Below are 20,000 nucleotides of genomic sequence, written 5' to 3' on the forward strand. Positions count from 1 at the left end.
GTCCACACGATTCCAAATTCGTTGCGTATTCAAAACTTTCCACTCTGGAGAGTAGATTCAAAAAGTTGCTCTTTCCCATATCGGATTCACTGGATACGTAAAAAATATCCGGATACGTGTGGGCGTTTATGAAAATGTTAACATAAAATGCGATAAAGTGGGAAAGGTGTCATTATACCCGAGTCGAAAAAAAGAGACTGGCTTATCGAAAATTTCCAGGCTCACCTGAGGCCAAAGCTCTTGACAGCTCATAATTTCTTATTGAGTGTTGATCTATCACTTTGCGGTCTTGCCCCTAGCACAGTCGCAAATGGATTTATTGAACTTTGAGCCCGAAACAAACAAAGGGCCACCAATTTTAACCAACCAGAAGAAGCCGTGTCACACGTTTCTGCCATGTCTTTTTCAGGGACATGACAAATAATTTTCGAGGGAACGGGTATTCTAAAAATATACTGTATTCTGACAAAAAGTGCTTATAGGTGTTATATCCTCGGTTACGCCCACCATCCCCATCCATGACAAAAACACTGATACACTAAATTTGCTTTTAATGCTTCTCAATGTTACAATTCTAAATTAAATAAAGCCTAAGCTTACGATACCAATTGGTTAATTTTTCCTACTTGTGTCCAGACATGCAAGGAATTGCAAGAATTCCCGGCCATGTTTTTCTTACTTTACGGTCTAAGAGGCACCAACTAAATCTATTGACTACAGAAAACAGCGAAATGACCAACCAATGAAAAAAATAATAACCGGTGACTTTTCACGACTTAACAATTTTTAAACGTTTCGCACCCCTTTGTGTTATTACACAGTAAGAAAGAAGCGTTTGTCATCTGATTGTTAAAATGACAAATATTTTCAGCTCGATGCTCAACTTCATCCACAATCTCGAAACAGAATACACAGGGCTTTTATACAGCTTTTGTTAGCCGAGACATGCGCGAAGGACTGGTGATCACACAAAGCTAAGATAAGTTGGTCTAGACGGAGACGAATTTAATGCCTTAATTAGCCAGGGTTTCACCAAGAGAAAATAAAATATAGAGAAGGAAAACAGAGGATATGACTGCAATTTAGTTCCTAAAGTTCTTTTTAAATATCAAACAGAAGTTTGCTTCCCTATATTGAACGAATGCGAACGTCTCCGGAAACAATTTTACATTTTTATTGAGCCAAAAAAGTCATATGAAATTTACTCACTCACACTGAATTCACATTTGCCAAAAGCGGGATCCGGTCTGTGTACCTCTCCATAATCCTTATTTTCCCTTTAGTTCACCAATCATAAGTTTGTATGTATAATAAGTTTGTATGTATAATCCTTATTTTCCCTTTAGTTCACCAATGATAAGTTTGTATGTATAAACCTAGCAGTAATCTAGCAGTGCCAATTCTAAACTTCAGTGTCCTTGCTCACATGAAAATTCATGGCTCATACTTATATCTGCAAAATAAACAGAAAAAACAGCTTAGGGTTAAATATGTGTGTTTTGCAAACTTCTAAAATGACTTAGAAGTTTAGTGGTTATGGGAGTCACCCACACACCTCCCGATTCAGATGGCTGACGCAGCCGAAAAACGTTGAACTCGATACAACGCATTTCACTGGATTAACCAAATGACTATCCCATATATGCCAATCAACACGCGTTGTATTCTATGCTGTCTGAGTATTAAAACATCCCAGCTTTCAGGTCAGTTTGTACAGTTGATTCGTAATTGCTTGTCAAGTACGAAAGATTTCCCATAAAGGTCATAGAAGAATTACTGCCTGACCAGAAGTCGTCTTTCGTACGATGCAGTGGGTATTTCACTTACTTGCGTACGATACCATATTTTTCTTCAATCTTGCTCAATACTTCACGGTCAGGAAGAAGGATTGTGCGGAAACGCTACAGGAAAAATGAATAATTTATTTTAATTCTATGTTATTCATTCAATGAAAGGAAAGGATATGACAGGTTGTCCCCATCGAGGGTATCCGCCAGCAGCCGGATGTAATTGAGTGAGTCGATTTTGATGAGGGAGGAAAACCGGAGTACAAGGAGAAAAACCCTCGGAGTCAGATTGAGATCGACTGAAACTAAGCCCAGGACCTCGGGGCCGAGGGTTGAACCCAGGTCGCGGAGGTGGAAGGCGCGGTTGATAACCGCTAAGCAGTCCCGACTCCCCTGAAAAAATACATTGTTCTAGGATATGGCTGGCGATTCTCCACACACAAAGAATCACACCATTAAAAACGAGAAGAAAAGAGGCACAAGTAATTGCTATATTCTTTAACACTGTTATTCTTCAGCTCTGCCAAATGGCCAGGGTACAAATTAGTCATGGTGCTACTATTTCCTCCCTCCTCGTCTCTGGCATCAGCCTTCCCGAAACCAACAAGAGAGCATTGTTTGTTACCTCCGCAAACGATCCATACGGAAGTTTCAGGTATCGATGCAAGGCATATCCTGGGACACACATAATGGAGACTATGCAAAGCATCCATCCTACTATTTCCGCCCACGTGGGGTACTGGTAACCAGCATAACTTATACCGGTCCAATCCACACAGAACCAAATGAAGATAACCTGAAGTGAAAACAATGAAAACAAAGAAATAAGACAATATTTCATAACACCAAGGAGGACTTCGATTTCTTTCAAAAGGTATCGCCACTGGCTGGCAAAGGGCGTGGGACTTGCTGAAAAAGGCGAGAGAGAAGAGACTATTCTTCAACCAAACTTGATCGGATGAACTGTGGTGTATTGGGGTCGAAGAATGAGAAGTAGCATCGAAAAATGTACGAAGTGTATGCACTGAACTAACTTTAATAGACAACATGGCGAACGCAAAAGTCCCAACATACCTTGCGGCGTATAGGTATATTAGTATTCATGAGATATAACATGAACCATGCTGTTTGTTTCCCGCTCGTCTTTATCTTGTTGTAAGTGACTCACGCTCGGTACTGCGCTCGTTCACCGCAACACAAAGCCACGCAACAATGAGCTAACCACTCTAAACTAAAAAGGCTGGAACTCGAGTCCACTCTGGGCTGGGTTTGTAAAATAAAGCAAAGTTCCAAGCTAATTCCCCATAACGGACATGCACTGAGATTGTTAGTGCTGGATCGTAAACAAGACAAATGACATAATACAGCACAAGACGGTACAATAAACTGCTTACACCAATAATGAGGGGGGAGATGTACTTCCAACACAAGCGGTAATACATGTTGGGGCGGTGGCCAATCATGTTCTCGATGTCCGTGCAAAATTGCTCGGTCCCTTTAAGAGAAAGAGGCAACAGAAACAAAACACAAAAGACCAATTAGCATAAAACATGATTAAAGACAGGAAACTGGCAAATGGTCATGGTAAATTTACACGGTAAAGGAATGAAAAGTGTACATTCGTACCTCCATTATAGAGACCACATTTTCAGGGCAAAAGGAACTAAAAATTCCTGGGTGTTTGTATGAACTCTGAAATGCGAACCAACATTTTCTTTGTTCCTATCCAATCCGTTTGAGCCAACTGCCTTATTTTGAACAATGGATGTCCACTAGAAATCCCGACAGTTTTAATTAATCGATTTTTCCTAGTGACCTTGGAGGAATGAAAAGAGAGGGGATATAGCATCAATGAGACGAGCCCCCTCTCAAGTACAAATCCCGGGTTCGATTCCCGGATCCGGGGTCAAATGTGTCCCAAGGGTATCGTTTACAGTCTGTTCCTAGGCGTTTTAGTCCAATGTACTTTCGTCTTTCGGCTCTCATGGATCCGGAGGACGTAAAGGTCGACTGCCTAGGCTATGCCGGAAGTTCGAGGGAAGTGGTGGGCTCAATAACAAAATGGTAGAACCTGCGACGTTGGATATTCTGGTCGTATGCATTTCCAACGGTTTCAGTTTACCAACTTTTCTCACTCACCGTAAAACCAACCAACGCCCACTACTTCAAGCAGAGCAATCAACACCAGGGATATTCCACCGGCTTGGTAATCAAACATTTGAAACACGTACATTCCACCCTGTATTATGACCAAGAAAGGAAATTAACAACACTACACAAAGTCCTTTCATTTTCTTTGAGGAGCAGGTTTTGCGCAGTGATGAGAGATCTTGGTTGTCTTTCACCAATATGCATGTGTTCCGGGTCGATTCCAGGAGTCGGTGTCATGCGGGGGAAGATGGCGTTCGGTACTACGCTGCGAGTGGTTTTTGCCTTACGAACCAAAAAATGTTTGTAAGGTTGCGACAATAATGAAGTGATAATTGTTTTATTTATTCTCTCCGGCGAGGTTTTCAAGGCGGCGTAAAAAACAGATTTCGAAATCGGGAGTTTGATGTCCAGCAAGGAAGAGTCTTGACTATCCTCTTGGACTTGAGATTAAACATGGATGAACGGTAATCTTCTTGTAAGCTTGTCATGGCATTAATCCTAGTTTATCGTAACGCTGCATAGGAATAGTTCCAGTAGGCATGAGTCTTTTGTTCCCAAAATATTTTTTCTGTTGATTAGTATTTTTGCATCGGTAATGTTTCGGTGTTAGATACCAAGATCGTGATCAGGTAAATGTAGTTGTGCTTTCCATTAAGCCAAAATTTCCGGATATTTCGGGCTGAAGTCAAATGGAAAGGTCCGTTTCGGTTCGGTCCGACCGGAATATTTGGGACCACCTCTGGAGGTGGTCCTCTTTGACCGGTCGGTCCGGTCCGACCGAAACGTTCCGTTCCATTTACAAAAATTCCCGTTTCCAGTCCTACTTCATTGTTATGTAACCGAACTTTCGCTCGAAACGTAAATGGAACGCTTCGTTCCGGTTGAAAATTGACTTTTGATGAAAAACGTCATTCCATTTTTCCTTGGTTAGTTCCACTGGCCTCCGACCTGATGGTCAGGAAAAGTGGAAAGCACCCTTAATCAAGCACTAGAGTTGACTAGTACTCAGATCTCTGCGTCCTTTCACCTTACCTTGGTCACGTGAGCTAATCCAAGTATATAGCACACGACACAGAAACCCAATGTGATGACCGCTTTGTAACGACGGAAGCCTGGTTTCCAGTCGGCCAATACCGTAGTACAAGTCTCGACTCCCACAAACTTAAAAAAAAAAAATCAACAGATGGTTGGATTTAGCAAAGTGAGACTGTGATGACTTGCTTTTCATTTGTTTTTGAGAAAAGGAATTCATTTATTTACGGTCATTTGCAAATAAAGATGCAGCCAAAACAAATTCTTAACATAAAAAAAGAGTACGAAGCCTTTGGACTGATGATTTTAAAGAGTTAGGGAGCCATTCAGGATGGGAAACTTGTAATGGGGAAAGCTTAACAAGAAATTATTATATTTCGGATTGGGATTCCCAAAGAATGCCTTCAATAAGGAAAATTGAACAATTGCTGTAAGGGTAGGGATATGCATGTTATTACCATTTCTCATAAGTATGGTAGAGATAATGCAACGGAGATCAAAGACTTGTTCATGAACTTCACACCAACAATCTATGATAACATTGTTAATGAGAAGTAGCGAAATCATGGTACTGATTTACCTGACTGTCTAATCCAAGATTAAACAACATAAAAAAGAAGATAAACGCCCAGAACGGGGAGGCAGGCATCTGTTTGATACCCTCAGGATAAGCTATAAAAGCCAAACCTGGACCTGCAAATAACAAAAAAAACCTCGTTGAGGGGATAATAAACGAGTGTTGAACGTAGAAATAGGAGTTTCCCTTATTATTGCTAGAGTACGTTGGGAATTTTGACGAGCACTCGAGGAGACTCTTAGTGTTCGCGGGATCGCTTTTTTGCGCGACTTTTCACAGTGTCAAACTTGACGGACCAAAACGATTTACATGAAGGAAAAAGGTAGTGTATGGAGATCCACTAGGTGTGTACTTCACTAGAAAAACAAAATTACCTCCTTTCACCACTTGAGGCACGTCGACACCTAAGTTGTTGGCCATGAAACCCATCATGGTGAATATCACAAATCCAGCGAAGAGGCTCGTGCCGCAATTGATCAACGAAACAATTAGCGTATCTCTGCAAAACAATATCAGGAATTTGTCAAAAGGGAGAGGTGGGACGGGTGATGCCGAAACGGATGAGGAGAGAAAAAAGTGGTGCAAATATAACTTATGAAAGAGATGAGCAGTTCACTTACTTCTCACAGTTGTTGTGAAATTTGTTGTAGCTGCCATAAGTGATGAGCCCTCCAAACCCAATACTAAGCGAGAAGAAAATTTGGCCCGCAGCCTGCACCCACACCTGAGAACAGACCAGCAAAATTGAACTAAGAATATTTGATAATTGCGTCGTAGCAGGCAACTAATAGGGAGCTTACGAAACGAGGACGACGACGGCTACGAGGACTTCATTTAAAAATTCAAATCCGCGTTATTCATATCACTACGAAACTATTTCATGTCGTTCCGCGTTAAGAATGTGTAGTAACTGACAAGGAATTAAACTGGTATGAGTGGGTTGGAAGCGTAGAGAGAGAACTGAAAATTCATCGTCATGTGCTAACGTCCTCCACAGAACCTTGAATTTAGTCATTTCACGTCGTCATTTACGAGATGACGGCAAAGAAATGCACCAAAACGTAAAACGCACGTGCAGAGCGTGCAGAGCCATTGTTTTTGCTCACTAAACCTATTGTCTTGTAGCGTCGTCGTTGCCGTCGGCGTCGTCGTTTCGTAAGCTCCCTATTAACTCAAATACAGCGTTTCAATAATTGATCGAAAATTTAATTTTAATGGTAGACCAACTAAGTTTAAGCCATCTGAACTACCAAATCCGTTTACAATCAACTAAATTCAACAAACCTGCAACCGAGCCAAACTCTGCCTAACCCAAGCGAACCCAGCAACGACCCAAAGCTTTAATTTTAGTGAAAGCATACTTGCCTATCAAGGTAAGCTACCAACCTCCTTACCAGGGCTTTTTCTCAGCGGAGAAAAGCACTGGGAACAAGGTTGGCTAGGCTACCACAGGCTCCCCAATAATCTAACGAAAACAATTATGCAAGGGAAACATAACAGAGTTAAGAACCTCAACCGGTAGGAGCAACATGCAACTTAGCTGTAGAGTAGAATTAAGTTCCTTTGAATACAAATCAAGAACTCAAAGCGTGATTGGAAGACGGGCACCCCAGCCTTGGACTAAGCCACCTCATCTCAACCAAACAATCGATAGCCTGTTCCAGGCCTCCGGATAACCCGGAAAACGAATCGCGGAAACTCCGCGCACGCGAAAAGCACGTGTAAAGATGAGCATGGGGACCCTTCGTTATGCTTGTTCGTTGGCGTGCATCTGATTACGTGCATTCCAGGAAATATCCGGGCGGGCTTCAAGGGCACCCAACGAATCTGTTCCTCACATTATCTGTTCCCCAGAGGAATCTTGCTGGCTGGCAAAAATACAGGTGTTTCGATGAGTTGGCTGGGAAATTTTGTTATTGATAGAGGTTTTGCCTGGGAATTACTGACTTTTTCTAGCATTTCAATCCGAGCTGGCTGTAGAAACTCTGAAGACTGAGGACGACTAAAAAAAAAAAAAAAAGAACCCCTTCCCTCTCCCAAACATACGACGGCTGGTCAGAGTGATTGCGCTTGCGGAAAAAACTTGTTTTGTCCCGGTTTTGTCGCTTTTGTTTGGTCGTTTTGGATCGAGGGATTTGAAAGCGCGCGGAATTCCTGGCTGGGAAATAAATTTGATCAGCTGGCTGGGAAATTTCTTGTGTGTCTTGCTGGGAAAAAGGAACAGATAATGTTTTCCCAGCAACACTGAAAAACACCTGAAAATGCCTTAATAACATTTATTTTCATCAACTGGGGTATAATAATACATTTTACAACAAATTGGTCGTTGGGTGTCCCTGGGGCTGAACCGGACGGAAGTCAGGGATATGATACAGGGAGGCTGCCTTTCAAACCTTTGCTCTGACACAATTTCGCTTTCATACCTGTTGTTGGTTGGGTATATTGTTTCAGAAAGACCTGGAAATTCTGCCATGAGGTACTTTTACTGTTTTAAATGATATTTGAAGGATATGGAAGCTCAGTCCCTGCGTTTTACCTGCGGATTTTTCAACTTTTCAAAGTCAGGCTTTAGGTAGAACTCTACACCTTGGCCAGCACCTTCCAGTGTGGCCCCACGGATCAACAGAATGAACAACACAAGATAAGGAAACGTTGCAGTGAAGTAAACAACCTGAAATGGAAAGTGACACTCATTAAAGTTATGATTTGTTTCAGTTATCAATTACAACACAAAATTATCACAAAAAAGACGAAAAAGCAAAAGCAAACAAACAACTCCTGGCTGTCAACAGATGGCTATCCAGTGTGCAACAGGACACCCAACCTCGTTCCCAGGGTCTCTCTCCTTCCAATCCATTTCTCTCTCTCGGGAGATAGGACGCTGCTCTTTACAATCTCAAATTTCATTGGATCCCTTTAGGACGCAGCTCTATTGCTTTTAGAGTTATGGTCCGGCCATTGTTTCTTTTGTATCGTTCTTTGTGTCAGTTGTTTTCTGAAGTAATCCAGAGAGCCGTCGTAATAGCTGCGTACTGACACTCTCTTGGCTGCTCCAAAGGGAAGGGAAGAAGAAAGAAACTGGGGACGAGGTTGCAGGAGACCCAATAAATTACTGGTTTTTCTTTCGTTATGATTGGAGAATTGCACAAATGTACTGAAAAAAGAACGCTACGCACGGAAGAAGGCGGGAACCAGTTTTAAAGCACGCATTTTGCTCGCGTATCATTAGCGTGATGATGAACAGAATTCTCACCTTGCCGGCAGACTTGATTCCTTTCCAGACACAGAAGTAAACAATAATCCACCCCAGCAAAAGGCACATAGCAAGTTCAAACCTGACTTCGCCACCAACGTCAATACCAGGAGAGAGCTTTAGCACGTGGTTGCTTTAGTCGAGATGAACGAAAAAAATAGCCATAACAGGTTTGATAAGGTGGTAAAATGAGTTTGGAGATTATCCAGAGTGTTGACAAGTATATTTCCGTTAGTACAGTATCAATCCAAATCAAGATCGAAATTGAGAACGAGGACGGATAATCAAGAGCAATAGCACCCGAGCTATTGCACCGCACAAACAGAAGTCAGTATTTTGTAAGGCACCACGAGATAGCAAATGCTTTCCTGTTTCGTTATTGCATTTCTGAATTATAAGCCTAGTCCCCATCAGCGTCAGAAAAGTGTCCACTTTTAAACCACGTTTTGCAGGAAAATAAACAAGAGACCAACAAACCCCTTTGGGAATTAAACGTTTTCTTCCAGGTATTGCCATATCATTTAATATGTGAATGCTACATTATAATGCAAATACAGTACACAAAGAATCTTAACCCCGGGAGATTTGAATCGGTCTATTGTTTATTTTCCCGCAAAACTTGTTTTAAAAATATACACTTTTCTGACGCTGAAGAGGACAACCTGATACCAGATTGTTACTCCTGGGTAATGTACTCTTGGTACTTCACTTCATTGTTAAGCAATTAAAAGTATCGACATGAAACCTAAAATCTGATGGCGCACTCCGGAATCGACATACACCCCTGCGATTAGAGGTTCTTCTTTGTGTCTTTCTTACCTCCACAGATCTCAGGACATTGAAGTGTCTCTGTTCCAAGCGGAAAATGACAAGTTAAGGAAGTTTAGAATTCCCATTACAATGGAGACTGTCAAAGATTGAAGTAGAAGTAGTTTGACGAAAGTGAAGTAGAAATTATGAGGTGTCAGTTTCGTTTTCTATTTCGAGCCAACTTACTTAAAGTAGTCTTCCTCGGGAGAGACCCATTTGCAATCCGAAGGCTGACCCAAAAGTGAACAATTGGGTTCACCACCACGCTCTGCCCTGAAATGCACACCAAGACGAAATTAAAATAACACTTTACTGTTGGGGTCTGATAACTTAACATGAGACTGAAACATCTTTCTGATTTTTTTTTTTTTTTTTTTTTTTTGCGGGGACATAACTGAAGGCCCAGGCACAGGGCTTCAACATTTGCTTCAACATCCATTCGATTTTGTGGAATGATGTTGAACGATGTTGAAAGATCTTGACTGCTGGGGCAGGCAAAAGTCTTCAACACATCACCAACATTTGATTCAACAAACCTTACCAGAGGCCCTGTATTCAGCCCTGCAGCCACGGTTGTTGCTATGGATACGGACATAGATACGTGATTAAGAGACCGATAAGCACGCACGCGCACGCACAACAATTGAAAGAGGGGGGCAAACAGCTTCCACCTCATTCAATATTTGCATCAACAACCATTCAACATTTCTTTTGTTTTCGCGAATGTTGAATGAAGTTGAAGACGTTTGCCCCCATCTTTAACATTGTTGGGTATGAGCATGCGCACTAATCAGTCTCTCAATGACGTATCATGTCCGTATCCACAGTAACAACCGAGGCTGCAGCCTGGGACGGAATACAAGGCCTTTCGCGAGCTTTGTTGAATCAAATGTTGAGTGACGTGTTGAAACCGTTGGCCCACCCCAGCAATCAACATCATTCAACATCGTTCAACAAAATCGAAAGGATGTTGAAGCAAATGTTGAAGAGGTTTGATCGGGCCCTTAAACTCAATCAACTACCTACCATTCAGCCTACCAGAAAACCAGATGGTTAACTTGGTTTGTCACTCTCAACCGTTTGTACTCATCTAGTTAGAGGCTAAGCTTTGCATCTTGTGTTTTTTTATACAGTAATTTGTTACTAACTAGCTGTGATAACTTGGAACTTGGAACTAGTACTCCCAAATAGAAAAACTAACACTTGGAGCTACAAAAATAAAGACACTTATAAATACTAAAAAAACAATTGTTTGCAAACCTATTCACACCACATATATAGAGATGCACAATTTGAAAAGAAATACTTAAAAGATTAGAAGTCAACTGAACATTAAAAGGACTGGACACAGATGGAAACAACCTGAAAGGGTAGCCCTGGAAAGAGGAGACTGGAGACCTATTATTGGTGGCCTATGCTCCGGGAGGAGTGAAGGACAAAATTGATTGAACATGTTGAAGATTCCCGCTTTTTCTTCCGGGTTATGTTCTTTCGATGAGGATTGTTTTACTTCGGCTCATCTTTCTTTTTTCTGTCGTGGTTGAAGATGTGAGGAAATATAGTTGATTGATTGATTGATTAATGACTGGAAGGATTCTCATAATTACGAGACTCTACCAACTCATGCCTCCATTTACCGTCGTAGCCTAAAATCCAACGTAGAAATGTTTCAAAGTCACCAAGCGCACAGTCGCGAGAAATAGAAGCTCGACACCACATCATGAACGCTTTTTACCCGATGATCTGCACATGCGAAGTAACTAAAATAGTCATGACTTGGAAATCTCATTCTCGTCCCTAGAGTCCGCTTTTCTTTTGACGGTCAGCACCAAGAACACGGATTCTGGCCAAAACCAATAATATGCGCAGTCATGGTAATGGTATAATGTTTTATTAAATGCTCAACCTCGGACAATGCATTTCGCGTGCTCTGATTGGTTCACTCAGTCTCGGTTATCAGCTCATATACCTTAGTCTGACCTTATATGGTAAATGATTGCGCTAAGGGTTGCTAAACTAATTTTTTGTCGCCCGAAAACAAAATTTCTCTTTAAATAAGGCCAAAAAAAGGAAAATAAACTTTTTTGGGGTGAAAGTTTGGATCAATTCCGACGTTGAGAAGTACGCGAAAAGGCAAGAAATGTTTTTGTGATGACCCTACGTCTGTCTGACCACAATGTATTACACAACATCGCATCTTCATGAAGTTTTTCTCGATTTCGCTCGGATTTTCTCTCTTTTTTCGCTCGTATTTCGTACTTCCAAATTTTTGGAGTTTAAGGAATTTAATAAAACAGGTATTCCATTGGCGCTTGTTGGATAACGGCTACCTAACAATTATTCCATGACGCGCGTTGGATATGAGATGGTAAAAAACCAACGAGGCGCTACTTAACAATTATTCCATGAGCGCGCGTTGGATATGAGACTGGTTATAGCCAACTCGGCGCTACGTGCCTCGTTGGCTATTTACCATCTCATATCCAACGCTCGCTCATGGAATAATTGTTTAGTAGCCGTTGACGACCGTTATTGTTTCAAATTTCTGAGAATGCGCAGAAAAGCTGGAAGTCCGTGATTTGCCGAGTTCTTGTTTTGACTGTGGCCAGAGTCCGCGCATGTTCTTGAGGCCGCTGACCAAAAGAAAAAAAGCGGACTCAGGGGATGACAATGAGGAAATCTATGCAAATTGCAAGATAGTATACCGAAAGGAAAACGAACATTTAGGCTTTGAGATGCAAGTTTTGGCTGGCTTTAACCTTAAGGATCCTTTGCAGAGGGCACCGTTCTGTTCAGGTGATTGAAATTTTCATGATTAAGTTTCCGCTTTTCACTGCACAGTAAAACTATCGTAGTTGAAGAAAGGGTCTGTAAATCATGATATTTTTGAAGGAACCTTTCGATACAAGTGCAGTGACTATTCTCAAAGAATTCAAGTAGTCAGAACATCCTACAATTCTTCTTGAAAGGTATACTGTTTCTAAAATAACAGCATTATAAAATTATCAGCAACTTTTCACTAACCACGCATAATAACCACCGGAAGCAAACGTTAGAACGGAATTCCTCACGATGCTCGGTTTCTAAGTCAATTTATATTTTTCTAAATTCTAATGCTAAAGTACTTTGCAACAGCAAAAGGGAACTAAAACATCTCTTCCCCGTCGAAAGTTACGTCTAATAGCCCTTTTCAAGGTTAGGTTTTCTCATTTGCATTACAATATAATCTAACATGTATGTGAGGCAATTTCGGGCTATTTTGTAATTTTAACCCGAAATTGCCTCGCATTCACGTAAGATTACATTGTAATGCAAATGAGAAAAACTAACCGTGAAAAGGGCTATTATGTTGTTATTCATGTGGTCGAAGACTGGGCTCGCTGGTCGGAGAACCAAAGCTTGTTTTCATCATATTACAGAACAAATTTATTGTAGGGCCAAATTTCACTGGTTCTGCGGCTAAGGAAGGAGACTTAAAAGCGGTTTAAAACTGAAGTGGTCGGATACTGGACAACATACTGTATGTCAACGTCTTATTGTGTACGATTATTTCACATACTTGCACATTGGAGACTTCCAAGGATCTGAGCATTGTTCCCAGGGTAAATGCTTCCGGAAGGATGCAAACATGTAGTAAAATGTCCACGCCATGATCACATTGTAGTACACGCTACAGAGGAAGGTGATGATAACCATGCCGATTCCAATACCTGTGAGATAAGTTTGTTTGCCACGGTTTATCAATCAAGATACCGGTGAACAGACAATCGATCAGTCGGTAAAATTAAACTTGACAGGTGGGAATGTTCAATCCCGCTCCTCTGCGGGGAAAACCACTTACAGATGCATAGCACCAAAGTCACTTACCTCCCAAGAAGGGGCATATGGCAGCCCAAGCACCCACAACACCCTGTCCAACATACTGACCAAGGGCGACCTCCAGATAGAAAATGGGAATTCCGCAAAAAACCAGGCAGATAAAATACGGAATGAGGAATGAAGCTGCGGGACAAAAGAAAAAACACCATGTTCGGTGAAGAAATTCTTAATAGAAATATCATGTATTTTCATTTACTTTACGGCTCCGTACGAGAATTATGTTTTTAATAAATACACATGAAAAATTTTATCTATTCTAATTGGATGGCAGAAATGCAGTTTCAGGTAACACAGTGTAGACAAGAGGTAATTCATTGTGAAAAGAGGATACAAACCAAGCATTCTAATTGGTCATTGATCAAAGCTATGGATAGCCAATCAAATGCTAGACCTGGATGGCGCAATTTTTGCGTGTTTACGTGATATGCGTGTGTTGCTTCTACTCAATTGCGGGACTTTCTTGGTATTTTTCATGTCTATTATTAATAAGTGATCACATGATTTTCTTTTGTGCAATTTTGAATAAATAACCACTCGTCATTTTCTTCAAAGACTGCGAATTGCGCTCGCAGAGTGCTCGTGCAATATTTACTCGTTGCACTCGAAATCATGTGGAATGTTGCCAAGAGGTAGCAAAAAAGATCACATGCCATGCGCAACAACGCTGTCCTTGATACTGTGGGCACAACACAGACATACAGATGTCCAGAAATCCGCGCATCTCAAATAAACACGATTAGAATATTTTGAGCAAGCTTTAGTACTTTACTAAATCAAATCTACGTTGCATCGACTCTTGCTCAAAATATTTAGTTTCTCAATTTGTAATTACGCCGATCAGATCAAGCAGTTTGATCCAACGTACACCGACAGGAGTATTGTGTCCAACTCCACGGTTGCTCGCTTGAAAACTTAGATTAGAATGACTGCCTCGTAACCTTGGCAGCAATAATATACATGAAAAAATTAGTTCTGTATGGCTAAAAGACTGCAGTTTTCGTGTAACACTAGTTAATGCAAATTTGTATCACGAATGCAAATCACAAATGCATATTTCCAAATTCACAGTTGACTGACTTTTGAATGCCACTCTTGTTATAAAGGAATATATTAGACAAACGTTGTAAGCTGTTTCAACCAATCAATTGAATGAACTTCATAGCAACTTCAAGCGCGCGCTGTCAAAATTTCACTTGTTTGGATTTTTCCATGTATATTATGAATAAGTAAGCATATGATTTCTGGACGTATAATTTGGTAAAAATTAGCACCTGTGCAATTTCGTTGTCTGAAAAGTTAGAGTGCTTATTTACACTCTTTTTTAAAAAGACCTTTGTTATAAGAACGTTGAGGCTGAAATTAACCAAAATTTTAAGAACGTATTAAAAAAATTCCTCAGGCTGAGTCGATTAAGAGCGGGGTTTCATTTTCCTCACTTGGTATTTAAATGGCAGCATAAAAGAAAGGTAAATGCAAATTATTTCCAAAACCTTGCAATGATCATGGGGAAACCATATTTAGTCACTTAAACAACATCATGCAAACTCGGTCTTTGTAATGTTTCAAACTATAAGTCGTTTGTATTGGCAATCGCATGAAATTTGAGTGCAATAGACCAATTTCGATATATTAAAACTCAATCCAAAACAAAAGGCATCATCTCAAGGCTCTGGGGAATAAACTCATACAAATCCTTATATTTATTCCCCATAGCCTCGAGATATGTCTTTTGTTTTAGACTTAATTTGAATATATCGAAAGTGGTCTATTTGGTATACACTCTTTTTTCATAAGAACGTCTAATTTTGGAGCTGAGGGTGAACGTTCTTATATAATTTTGCGGTGTGTGGTTTCACCTGATGACTTTGATGGCGCTGAAGTCACTTATTTTGGAACGATTACAACTACGAACTGCTCGTTATTACAAACTGAGATGTGCACCATACAATAGGAAAACCATTGTTATGTTATACAAAATATACTCTTTAGTATTTGGGTTAACAGAGCACCTCTTTTAAGAGTTTACCTCCACGGCGTGTTCTATAACATTAAGATTGGTTTTCTTTATAACGTTAGCGAGTCCTTCCAGTCACGCAATCATAAGCATGCACAACATAAGTTTGTTTGTGACACTTGTGACCTGTCATAGTATAACTTGTTTTGCTCGGTTATCGACGCCCTAACAAATGGTCTTTGTCAATGGTGCCAAATCCAAATCCAAATCCTCTTTTTTCATAAGAACGTCTAATTTTGGAGCTGAGGGTGAACGTTCTTATATAATTTTGCGGTGTGTGGTTTCACCTGATGACTTTGATGGTGCTGAAGTCACTTATTTTGGAAAGATTATATTTAAGAAGTGCTCATTATTTATTTACAAACTGAGATGTGCATCAAACAATAAGAAAACCATTGTTATGTTATACAAAATATGCTCTTTAGTATTTGGGTTAACAGAGCACCTCTTTTAGGAGTTTAACTCCACGGCGTGTTCTATAACATTAAGATTGGTTTTCTTTATAACGTTAGCGAGTCATTCCGGCCACGCAAGCATAAGCATGCACAACATAAGTTTGTTTGTGACACTTGTGACCTGTCATAGTATAACTTGTTTTGCTCGGTTATCGACGCCCTAACAAATGGTCTTAGTCAATGGTGCCAAATCCAAAAATTGTAATCTGTAATTATCGTTGTTTCTTCGTTGACTTACTACGCCCACATCATACTGAGTTAATTGACGAAATATCACGAGTTTGGATTTGCGTGATTGAGTTTGTCATCACGTGCCCAGTGTAAGATACAGGGCTCGGTACATGTGTAATCAAAATTTCTTTCAGTGCTCTTTCCACTTCAAATGTTAATGGCCTATATGCTTGGCATTGTGGCTAAATATAACTCTTTCACTGAACATTTTAGGACAGGGGAGACGATACCATTGGGGATGAGGATGGGTGGGCAAAATTTGTTGAGCATGAATTTTAAGTGAAGTTTCAATATTTATTTACCAAGGACAGACAAAAACGGGCATATCCTGCTAGTTCAGCTATGGTTGTAAATAGAAGATACTAATATTTCGCCTTACCTCAACAAAGTTAAGATGGCATTACATTCAATAAGAATGTTCCTTTATTCTTTGAGTTTTTTTGTGAAGTGCCAAACGTTTATTGAAATCAAACAATGAAAAACCAACAATCAACGAAAAAACGACAGCAAAAAGATGGCATCCTGGGGATTAACATTTGTTTTAATACATGATACATGTTGAAGAATGTGCCGTTTTACAACTCGTTAACATACCAAATATGTTTGCTCACCAAACAAGGTCTGAAACAAGGTTAAATAATTTGTGCTGCAAAACATGTCCCGTTCTGAGGTTACTGCCAATAATGAATTTAACTGATGAGGTGATATTTCTTAACCTCAATGGAGGAAATAGTTAGGAAGTGTTATAAAAAAAAGAATCCACGCCACACCAAACTAGGCTAAATGGTGTATATGCCACATGGGGGGGGGGGGGGGGGGGTTGACAGACGGGGATGCTCATCGGAAATTTTGAATTTAACCCCTACAGGAGACCATCTCAAGCTTTTTGTGGCCCTTAAAGGAGACCAATCTGGGAGTGGCTGAAGCAAATTTTGACCCCCAAACAAAACACGTTAAAAAGAAAATTTGACTTCCGTTTCTCTTCGCGTAATTCTGTGTTTCTTCCCGGAACCCTAAACGAGACCTTGGCGGCTTGAAATATTGGCGCTTTGCCCGGAGAACTCTAAGCGAGACCAAAATCCAAAATTTACACCCCTAAGCGAGACGACGAGCATCCCCGTCTATTTCATATAGGAGCCCCCACCCCGGGGGGGCTTTGACGACATTAAAGACCTTAAACTTTACGAATGCCCATTCAGTATAAAACAAATCACCGAAAACAGTAAAGAAAAAACAAGAACCTAAGTGACACGAGCCATTAAAGCAAACACATCAAGGACAATCTTGCCAGAAAATAGGAGTGCGACAAACTGGTTGATTCGTGTGATGCGCAGTGAGCAAGGTCAAGCAGAAAGCACGTGGACAGAATTTGTATTTTTTCTCGTTTGAACTGTACAATCATGCTGAGCGCTGTGTCATATTTCAAGTAGAATACAAACATGACACCAAGCTGCCATCTTCCGCCATTTTCCGGTATAGCTTCGATTACTTAAGCATCACCGACTTAAATGAATGGTTTTTTGTTCATTCGTTTAATTAATCAACATACAACTTAAGGCTTCTGGCATCGTATGTAATGTTTTTCATAAGCTTAATTCTCTTTAGAAGCGAAGACTTAAAATCACAACAAGTGCTTTCAAACTGATGAGTAGAATAAATAAAAATTACGCGAAGCTAGTTATAGTTCTGTACTCTTTGAAATTGAACTCAATCGTTGCCTCGCTGGCGGGAAGGCGGCACGCTATTGTTTAAGTAGATCATTGGTTGCCCATCGCGCTGTTCAGTCAAGCTATTTACCCGCGTTCGAGAAGATGAATGTTGCACCGCGTTTCGTCGGACAAATAACGACAGTATTTCGCACTCGCGTATGCGTTAAACTTCGAATTCATGATACTGCGCAAATGATTTCTACATGGCGAAAAAATTTTATCAAGCGAACGCAAAGTAGTGTTGATACGCTTGATTGGCAACGAAGTCATTTGTAATATATTTTCAAGACGCGATGATGATCTTTCCCGACAAAAAGAAAAACCCATTTACCTCCTCCGTTATTGTAGCAAAGATAAGGAAATCGCCAGACGTTTCCAAGACCCACAGCGTACCCGATGCAGGAGAGCAAAAAGTCCAGCTTGCGACCCCAATGTTCCCGCTCTTCGATCCTAACAGTGGCTTGATTCAGCGGCGCTTCCTGGTTGGGTTTGCTTTCCCCGATGTCAGATTCAACTAAGCCGGCCCTGCTGTTGTACCCGAGTGGATACAAATCTTGCTGCCCTTCCTTGTACGCCATTTCTGATTAGTGTCGTAAAAGAGCGCTGTTTTCACTGCTACTTGAACAACACACACGATATTGATGGTCACCCAACTGTGAAGTTTAGTCTGTTCCAAAATGCATAATTTTTCAGACTTAACAAAAGAATGCATTGTTAATAATTAATTGATAGCATTCCTATCATGCTTTGTAGGCAATATACAAAAGCGGGTCTGAAAATGGCAAGTTTGTCCCCGAATGAAAAGAATTATAGTGCAGAACATTGAACGTTCGATAAACGCAGAATTCTTGCATTTATGCAACGTACTCTAGACGCAGTTATTATTTACCAGTTAACTTTCAAGGTTGCATTGTTAATGTATAGTATTATGAATATTCAGCGGGAAAAAACAACTCTAACGTGACCTGAAAAGACTGAATTTCTTGGAAATAACGCGATGCATACAAGAGGTTGGAATTAGGGCCTGTTTATATGGTCTCGGTTACCCGAGACAGCCTTCCTCCCGAGACAACTTTACCGAGCATCTATATTAGAATTGCGTGACCGAGACAAAGTTGACCCTACTTCATTTAATATGCATATAATTTAAGACGCCTCTTCAAAAAATGCGTATCATCATTTGCCTTTCTTTCTAGTTCGTTTTTCTTAAGTATAGTTGCGTTTTCCCATTCAGCAAATGGACCGACAATCTTAACGCAGCAATAAAATGTAGTTTAAATAAAAGGCTGTTTATGAATCAAGAGTTTCCGTTGACAGCTGTGAGAATTTTAGCGGGAAAAAAAACTTTTAATTCGAAAGTAAACGCTAAAAACATGTATAAGCTCCCAAATTGTTACTTCTTTGATTTTTATTTTTTTTTGCTGTCTCGTCTCGGGTTGTCGAGGCAAACCGTTTCCATGCGAAAAAGTTGTCTCACCTGCCAGGGTTATCCTAACTGCCGAGGCGAGCTCGCCCATCCGACTTGTCTCGACCACCTCATGTAAACAGTTGATAGAATTTTTTAAACAAATGAGTGGAAAAATATCTTGCCAAGGGCAACTCGGGGGGAGGGTTGTCTCGGCGGGTACCCGAGACCATATAAACAGGCCCTTAGGCCCCGTTTATATGAAGAAAAGTTGTCCCGGGTAGAAGGGTCACCCGCCTACCCGAGCTACCCTGGGCGAGCCAACTTTTCATACATTTCCCTACAAAACGTAGCGAACCGTTTACATGAGAAACAAAAAGTTGGCTCGGCTAGAAGGGTGACCCGCCTAGCCGGGTCACCCTTTTGCGATGGTAGGGTCACCCTCCTAGCCGGGCCAACTTTTCTCCATATAAACACTTTGGCTCGGTCAGGCGGGACAACTTCACGGAAATTGAAGTCCGTGCTTTATCTTTAAAACAAACATTGTAGCTTAAATTGCTATCAAAGAAGCAAAATCTAAGTCAACAGTGACCGGTGTGAGTGATTAAAAAAAAAAAAAATGAAATCCAGCAGCGGAGAGAGGGATATTGAAGTTATGAACTATTAAGTAGGGCCAATGAATAACTTAGTAGGGTAA

General features: G+C 40.7%; 1 protein-coding gene across 1 annotated transcript in view; it reads right to left on the minus strand.

The window, feature by feature from the left end:
• Positions 1 to 534: 534 nt before the first annotated feature.
• Positions 535 to 20,000, minus strand: part of LOC138007634 (sodium- and chloride-dependent GABA transporter 2-like) — a 24,772-nt gene continuing 5,306 nt past the window's right edge. The window contains exons 2-16 of the mRNA XM_068854668.1: positions 18,230 to 18,565; positions 13,478 to 13,612; positions 13,170 to 13,320; positions 9,797 to 9,883; positions 8,801 to 8,933; positions 8,084 to 8,218; positions 6,168 to 6,271; positions 5,922 to 6,046; positions 5,551 to 5,663; positions 4,971 to 5,099; positions 3,927 to 4,026; positions 3,182 to 3,282; positions 2,413 to 2,583; positions 1,828 to 1,901; positions 535 to 1,453 (exon numbers count right to left, since the gene is read on the minus strand). Of these exons, the coding sequence (XP_068710769.1) occupies positions 1,435 to 1,453; positions 1,828 to 1,901; positions 2,413 to 2,583; positions 3,182 to 3,282; positions 3,927 to 4,026; positions 4,971 to 5,099; positions 5,551 to 5,663; positions 5,922 to 6,046; positions 6,168 to 6,271; positions 8,084 to 8,218; positions 8,801 to 8,933; positions 9,797 to 9,883; positions 13,170 to 13,320; positions 13,478 to 13,612; positions 18,230 to 18,476 (1,824 nt within the window). The 5' untranslated portion in view covers positions 18,477 to 18,565 and the 3' untranslated portion in view covers positions 535 to 1,434. The remainder of the gene's footprint in view (positions 1,454 to 1,827; positions 1,902 to 2,412; positions 2,584 to 3,181; positions 3,283 to 3,926; positions 4,027 to 4,970; positions 5,100 to 5,550; positions 5,664 to 5,921; positions 6,047 to 6,167; positions 6,272 to 8,083; positions 8,219 to 8,800; positions 8,934 to 9,796; positions 9,884 to 13,169; positions 13,321 to 13,477; positions 13,613 to 18,229; positions 18,566 to 20,000) is intronic.

The sequence above is a fragment of the Montipora foliosa genome, chromosome 6 (assembly GCF_036669935.1).
Source record: "Montipora foliosa isolate CH-2021 chromosome 6, ASM3666993v2, whole genome shotgun sequence".
Taxonomy (NCBI): domain Eukaryota; kingdom Metazoa; phylum Cnidaria; class Anthozoa; order Scleractinia; family Acroporidae; genus Montipora; species Montipora foliosa.